Here is a 7720-nt window from a genome sequence, read left to right as displayed (position 1 = left end):
GCCCCCATCCCTGGGACCCAGCTGCCGACTGTCCCTTGCTGACGGTGTGGCCTCCTGGTTGGAGAGGAGCACGTGCCTGATGCCCTCTCACACCTGCGCTGCACACCTACAGTGAGGGCTGCTGGCCGGTCAGGGCCACGGGACGAGGCTGAGTTTTGGAAATGTGTTAGGAGTCTGCATCTTTTTTCCCTTCAAGAACGTTGTGCAGCCATTCATTTCAAAGGCTTGTGCTAATTTTGGGGAGAGTATGGATGCTCTTTCAAATTCCAATGTGCTGGGCAGCTTGTGTGAGCTGTTTTAGGTTGAAAATACATAAAACTGTGGGTATAGTTGGGTACAGACTCCTCCCCACCCTTGCTGGGACCCTGGCTGGATGCCAGGGCAGGTGCCACCAGCTGGGCATGGTGACTGCAGGTGGGAGCTCACCAGGAGCCAGCCTGCGGGATTTGGGCCCCAGCTCTGCTGTGTGACTATGGCCAGATGTCTCAGCCTCCCTGTGCCTCTCCTGTCCTGTAGCCTGCTTCCTAGATCCTGGCCTTTGCCAAGAGTAACAGAAAGCCATTGAGGTTCTCCCTCCTGAACCCATGGGATGGCTTCCTGGTGAGCTTGGGTGGCGTTGCCATCTGTCCCTCAGCTCCAGTGTGCAAGCCTCACTCCTGGCTGGTTTTCCAGAACCACATTCTGGGGACGTCTTTGGGAGGCCCTGTGCACAGGTGTGATCTTCAAAAGGGCCCACAGCCTCCCGTGACAGCTCTGACCCAGGTGACAGGTCTCATTGGTGTCTTCAGAACCGTCCCTGGGCCCCACCTGGTGACGATGCTACAGGCTGGGTGGGCGCGGGTCTCCTCTCCTGAGCTGCGGTGGAGGCCAGTGGGGTCTGAGGCTCCTTGGTGCCCCGTGGGTCCACTGCCCCAGCCTCGGCCTCCTCACAGGACGTTGGAAGAACACCCAGGTGTGGCAGGCTCTGTGAACACCTGCTGTCCTCAGTGCCAGGTCCCCTCGGCCCCTCACATGAGCTGGCCCTCAGGTGGGGTGGGCAGGGCGTGACGTGTCCGTGGGACGGTGCTGGTGTGGAGAGCTGAGGACCCCCAGGGCCATGGAGCACGGTCGCCCTGGGCCAGCCTGCTGGAGTGTCCTTCCACCCCCCCACCCCCCCGCTCCTGGGCACAAGCGAGGCCAGGGCTCGGCAGAGCCAGGCACCTGGCCCAGCAGATGCAGAGCTCCTACCCAGACGGGTGTGGGGGCCTTAGTCTGGCCCCTCTGGGGCAGGGTGACACAGGACTCCTGTGCGGGGGCTTATTGGGGAGTTGACCATGAGCCCAGAGGACAGGATCAGAGAGCCCGGCCTGGGCCGCTGCAGGGTATGGGGGTGGGATGGGGGCTCCCGGCGGCTGAGGGAGCTAGCGCCCCCTCCCGGCAGCGGAAGGCACTGCGTGCCCCACAGGCTGGCTCCCCGTTGGCCCAGGGCACCCAGGGCTGTGGACTGCCCCTCTTCTGGCTGTGGGGGCACAGGCCCGGGGGGCTTCTGCAGCACTGGGGGGAGGTCTGGGCTTAGTGGACACTGAGGTGGGGTTCTGTCACCCAGAGAGGAGCCTCAGCTTCCCCACTGTCCACTTCTGAGACGGGAGGCGGGCAAGGGGGTGGCCCAGGATGCCAGCACCCTCTGCCTGAGGCGCGCGGGACCCCCCCCCCCACGGGACCGTCTCAGTTATCTTGGCCAAAAGGGACACAGGAGAGGCAGGGAGGGAGCAGGCCCGCCACTGCCTAGGGCAGCTCCACAGCAGCTGGCACTTGGGGTCCTGTAGCTGGCAGGGGAACAGGCCCCAGGGCTCTGCCGGTTGGCCTTAGGTGAGCGCCTGCTGTGTGCGAGGGCTGGGGGACCAGAGCCAGAGCACAGTCTCTGCTCCCCAGAGCCGGAGCCTGTCGGGCACTCGGTGGGGGAGCAGCTGCGGGCGCGTGGTGAGCCGGGAGGGCTCTGGGTCTGCCCTCTGCAGAAGGGCAGGGCCCTGGCTCCGCTCCTGATGCTCTTTCCCAAGGCGTCCTCTGCTCTGTGGCCCAGGGGCGAGTGGGCTGCCTCCCCTGTGTGCGGTGCCTTGGCCCAGACCCCAGCCGGCCCCTGTCCAGGTCGGCTGTGCGGGGGGCTGGGCAGCACAGGAGACCGAAGCCCTCCCCGATTTCCCTTAGGATGGGGGTGAACGTGTGCCACACCTGCCTATCTTCTCCAGGGCACTGTATGCAGGCCCCTAAGGTAGCCCGCCACTCTCCCCATCCCATCCAGACACCCAGTATAGTCCTGTGCTTCTGTCCCCTGTCCCTCATGAGAGCCACCAAGAGTCTAAGATCCCAGGAGTCCCAATGGCTTTTCCATGCCCCTGGCCACGCCCATCCCTGGGCACCTCCACCCTTCATCTCCCCGCTGCTGCCCTCAGCCGGGGGTACCGCGTGCCCGTGTTGCAGATGGAAACTGGGGGCTGGGCGCGGTTGCACACACGTTCACAGGTCGCTCGGGGCCATCCCGAGCCAGGGCCATCCCGAGCCAGGGCCATCCTGAGCCAGGACCAGCCTTAACCAGGACCCATCCTGAGCCAGGGCCTTCTCCACATGCGTGACCTGTGATTCAGACTCCGGGCCGGGAAGAGCCTCGGGTCACCATGGCACCAGTGGAGAGAGCAGGCTCCAGGCCCCTGCAGGCCAGAGGCCTGACCCCTGTGGGACCCTGGTGGGACCCCGGTGGGTGGCCATGCTTCTCTGCGCCTTGGTTTTCTATCCTGTAAATTGGTCATTAGAGCGTCGAGGTCAATGTCCTCACTGGACCACAAGGAGGGTGCGGATAAAGCCCAAGGCCAGGCCCCCGGCACACCCTGACCAAGGGAGGCCCTTCCCCAGGCTGCTGGAGTGGCCTCAGCACCTTTCCCATTTCAGACACCAAGGCCAGCCGAGGGGAGGGACTTCCCCAGGTCGCAGCAGGGTAGAGGCTGAGCAGGGAGCCCGGGGTCCAGCCACCTGCCACCTGCCAGTGGCTGATTTAGGAGCCCAGAGTCACAGAGGCTGGAGCCCTTCCCGTGGTGTCCTGGAGCCAGCCGGCCTGCAGGGAGCCTGGCCGTTCCCCTCCCTGCCCTGACCCCTCCTGTCCTCTGCCCTGCAGACCTGGGACGAAGAGCTCGAGAGGTCAGCGGCGGCCTGGGCGGAGGAGTGCCTCTGGGAGCACGGCCCCGCCAACTTGTTGGTGTCCATCGGGCAGAACCTGGCCGTGCACTGGGGCAGGTAAGTGCTGTGGGTCCCCCAGGCTGCCACGGTCCCCCTACCTCCTGCCACCACTGCAGGTGCCCACCCCGTGTAGGCTTGGCACTACTGCCTGTCCTCGAATTCAGCGCAGAGTGGGGGGAGGGAGGGAGGGAGGGGGAGAGGGAAGATGTCCTTTGACCACAGGCTGGACGGCTGTTGGTGACCAGCAGACTCGACCAGCTTGGCCCTGAGTCCCCAGTTCTCTCGGGCACACCGGCCACTCTCCAGGCCTGGGTCTGCTTCCCTCCTGCTCTGGTCATTGAAAAGCTGGGCTGGGATTGAGATGGCCTGTCCAACAGAGGTCAGGGCTAGCTGTCACTTCGAACAGAACCACTTCGTGGCCTGGCCTTTCCTGTGGCCACGGGCAGCATGCTGTCCTCTAGGTCGGTGACAAACCTGGGCACTCAGGACGGCCCCAGGGGTTCGTGGCGGGAGAAGGAGCGCTTCCTTTAGTGGGCGCTGCTTTCTGTGAGCGCGGCCTTCTGCTGGCCCCACGGACGGTCTGAGGCGGGAGACCTGAATTCTGCCCTTGGTCTCTGGCCCCTCCGTGGCGCCTGCGGGTGCTGAGCCGCGTTCCTTGGCTGCACCTGGAGCCCGGGGTCCACGACCTTCCCCGCCTCCTGCTTCACCTCACGGGCCTCGGGTCCCGCCTGGAGAACAGCTTCGTCTTGGGTTTGGTTTTGGGGGCTCCCCTGCGTCAGCTCTGGGGCCACTGAGGAGCAGGGTTGATGGTCAGGGGCCCCGGGCTTCTCCACACACCTCCCTCACTTGTTTCCCCAAGGGCTGCTCGGCCTGTGGCCCTGTGCTGGCCGAGCGTCCCCTCCAAACTGCCCAGCATGACTGCACCCGTGTCCTTGGCCTGCGAGAGGTGGACATGGAGAACCTTCTGTTCGAGGCTTCCTCCAATGAGCCTGAATGTCCCCGAGCTGGCCCCAGGACCAGACGAGAGAGGCTGTTCCTGGGCCCTGGCTGACCGCGACCCTTGGCTCTGGGTACAAGCAGTAATTGCTACAAGACCTCAACTGCCTCGCTGACCGCATGGCCCTGACAGATGGCCACTCCCCCAGAGCTTTTTCTCCTTATTGAAACCACTTTGCTTACACTTGCTGGTGACGATGACCATGGATTTGCATCCAGTTTTCTTTCCTGGTTAAAACAAAGCAAAAGAGAACAGGGCCAAGCTGGTGGGTGGGCAGCGGCCACAGAGCCAGTTCCCCGGGGAGGACAGCTTGGGGACAGGTGGTGCCCGGCCCTCCCCGTGGGGGTGCAGGAGGAGCCGTGAGGGTGCGGCCCTAGACCACTGGCTTCCCGCCTCGCCCTCCCTCCCACCTGGGAGGCCCACACGCCTGGATGCGTCTGTCCAGTGAGCTTCTGCCCCGAGTCCTCGGGCACCCTGCAGCGAGGTCCTGAGGGGGACAAGCATGAGGCCTTGGGTTCCTCCCTGAGGGGCAGCAGGGACCCCTCTGCCCTGTCCCCCATAGCCGGGAAGGTCCCCACTTTCAGACTCCTCTGCCCAGTGGTGTCCCGTCTGAGGGTGGCCGCCTTAGGTCTTACTTCCAAGTGGTCTCAGGTCTGAAATCCCGTCTTTCTTAAGCCATAGAATCTGAAGTGTGGGGCTTGTGGGCTGCGTGTACGGTCCCTAGCGTATGTGAAAATAATGCACAGTTGACATCAAAAGGACCCGCAGGGCCAGAGAAGGGTCTACGGCACACACAGATGGTGTATGGGTGCCCAGGAGCCCACTGGGCCCAGGGCCACCACAACGCCTGGGGGCACCCTCAATTCTGGTTTAGGCCCCGCTGCCAGGTGCAGGGTGGAATCGGGGGCCACCCTCAAAGCCGCCCCCGCCAGCGTCCTCCGGTGGCAGTGCTCCTGCTCTGGGTCCTCCTGGGCCATGGGCCGTGGCCGGAACACAACCGCCCTCTCTGCCCGCAGGTACCGCTCTCCGGGCTTCCACGTGCAGTCCTGGTACGATGAGGTGAAGGACTACACCTACCCCTACCCCCACGAGTGCAACCCCTGGTGCCCGGAGAGGTGCTCGGGGGCCATGTGCACCCACTACACGCAGGTAACTCGGGACCGGCCACCACCGCCGCCCCGCACCCCAGACCCAGGCTTTCCCCATCCCTCTGGGACTGAGGCCAGAGCTGGAGCATCTCTGTGCTGTCACCACCTCAGAGCTCCCTCAGTGGTGCCACTCAGAGTGCCGCTGGGGGACTGAGCTCTTTGTCCCCAGCTCACAGTAAGGCCAGGACCGGGCCAGCACCGGAAGCTTCTGAGGCTATTTCACGTTGCTGGGGGATTTTCACTATGTGTGAATAGTGGGGCTTTTTCATCTTTTATTTATTTTTTTAAAGAGCTCTGCGCCCCCGGGGTCAGGGAGACCCTCGCCCCTCTGCTCTCCACAGCCAGCTCCTCCCAAGCCCAGGAGGCGCGCCTTGTGCCTGGGCCTGACGCTGCTCTGTCTTTGCAGATGGTCTGGGCCACCACCACCAAGATCGGCTGTGCCGTCAACACCTGCCGGAGGATGAATGTGTGGGGCGACATCTGGGAGAACGCCGTCTACCTCGTCTGCAACTACTCTCCAAAGTGAGCGTCTGCCGCGGGTCCTGGCTGGGTCCCCACTACGACTGGCTTCGCCAGTGAAGACTCTCAGCTGTTTCTCATAGTGAGGGTCTAGGAGTGGGGTGAGGGTCTAGGAGTGGGTTAGGGTCATCTTAGCAGCTCAGCAGTGTCGGGGGGACTCCAGTCCTTTCAGTCTGTGCCTTCCTTGCCTTGTGACCCCAAGGTGGCTGCAGACCACCTGCATCCTGTCTTCCCAAGCAGAAGGAGGTAGGATAGTAGGAGAGGGCACCCCTTGGGCACTTCTCCAGAACTAGACCAATCCGAGACAAGGGGCAGGTGGTTCCCGGTTGGCATTGGTCAAGGAGGTTGCCCTGGTGGCTGCCCAAGTCATGCCCTGGGGCCACCGGAGCACACAGAGGCAGGAGTGGCTGTTGTCTGGGCGGCCAGAGGGTCTGCCAGGTGCTGTTGCTGCTATTCTCTGAAGGCGTGCCCAGACGGCACCCGAGGAAACCCAGCTTCACGCTGGACCCGACTTGCCATCCTTGTTCTGTTGTCCTGCCCGAGGGACCACAGGACGTCGGTGTGGCCCCTCCTCGGGGGACCTGTCACCGTGTCACTCAGCCCTTATTCATTCACCCCGTTGCTCACTGCACAAATATGTGCTGACCCTGGAGCTTCTGTCCCCATGTGAGGCCGCGGTCTGCCAGCTGATCACTCCGCTGGCCGCTGTCCTCGCAGGGCACGCTGCAGAGGGGCCCTCACAGCATATTTGCCCAGTGACTGAATGAAACGGGAATGACCTCATCTGCTTGGGTTGGGTCGGGAGTGGCCCTGGGAGGTAGGTGACGGGGAATCGCTGAGGCCGGGAGGAAGCAAGCTCTGCAGATGCCGTCAGGCAGGGTGACGTCACCGCCAGGAGGCTCAGGAGCCCACAGAGCACCGTCACTGCTCCCCGGGGAGGGGGGGCAACTGGATTGACTCTCCTTTATGTGAAAAACACCCTGGAAGGTGCAGTCAGAATAGAGTCCCCCTCAGCACCGGCCTTGCTCGGGAAGCCCTGTGCAGGATGAGCTGCCCGAGGAGCCTGTGGCCAGGGGCAGCTCCACCGCGGGCTCCTCGCTCCCTGCTGGGTCCCAGGAGCTGCAGGTCAAGCCCCGGCCCCCCTGCAGGGTTCTGGCCAGGCCCCTTCCTGGCTGGCCGCCTCCTGGCATGTGCTTCCCAGGCAGCGAGGGTGTGAGCCCCCTGGCTGTCTCTGGAAGGACACTCACGGGTGCACCAGGACCCACCCGATGGCCTCTGCAGCGTCCTGCCCTCCTGAGAAGCCCATCTCGAGATGCAGGCCACATGGGTGTAGGGCTTCAATGCACGGATCCTGGGGACGAGCGGGGACATGTCCACATACACCCACACACACACTTGTGCTCGCACACACCTGCTGTCCCAACAGGCCCCGTGTTGGTGACAGCCACACCTGTGTCAGCGCTAAATGTTTCCAGTGCCCCAGGCTCCCTCGTTCCCAAAGTGCCCCGGTTGGCACCCCTGGCAGTCCTGTCTGGTTGGGACCCCACGGCAGGGGCTGTGTGTGGGCCCTGGGTGTCCAGCACCTTCTGCCGGGCATCGCCTCTGTGAGATGCACCCGTGGTGTGTGTGCTTACTGTGGCCATGTGAGGGTCAGCTCTGTCTACGGCTTCTGTCCTAAGGAGAGAGCCCGAGACCCTGGGCTGGGCAGGGCACTGTCCCTGGCACAAGGGTGGACACTGGCCAAGAGGGTGGGCTCAGGAGTGGTGCAGGGCTCATGCTGTGGTGGCCTCATGCGTGAGGAGGATGGAGGCAGCACCCAGCCTCCCCAGCCGCGGAGCCCCCCCGTCCC

At 63.9% G+C, this 7720-nt stretch overlaps 1 protein-coding gene across 3 annotated transcripts in view; it reads left to right on the top strand.

The window, feature by feature from the left end:
- Crispld2 (cysteine rich secretory protein LCCL domain containing 2) overlaps window positions 1-7720 on the top strand; it is a 56951-nt gene that overhangs the window by 18091 nt on the left and 31140 nt on the right. For 2 of the 3 annotated variants that reach the window (XM_015496001.2, XM_015496000.2), the window contains 3 exons: window positions 3146-3264; window positions 5221-5353; window positions 5759-5874. In XM_015496001.2, the coding sequence (XP_015351487.1) occupies window positions 3146-3264; window positions 5221-5353; window positions 5759-5874 (368 nt within the window). The remainder of the gene's footprint in view (window positions 1-3145; window positions 3265-5220; window positions 5354-5758; window positions 5875-7720) is intronic. The other variant, XM_048792684.1, reaches the window with a different exon arrangement.

Source organism: Marmota marmota, unplaced genomic scaffold (assembly GCF_001458135.2).
Source record: "Marmota marmota marmota unplaced genomic scaffold, marMar, whole genome shotgun sequence".
Classification (NCBI taxonomy): domain Eukaryota; kingdom Metazoa; phylum Chordata; class Mammalia; order Rodentia; family Sciuridae; genus Marmota; species Marmota marmota.
The sequence above is the reverse complement of the archived record's forward strand: the minus strand, read 5'-3'. Positions and strand labels throughout refer to the sequence as shown.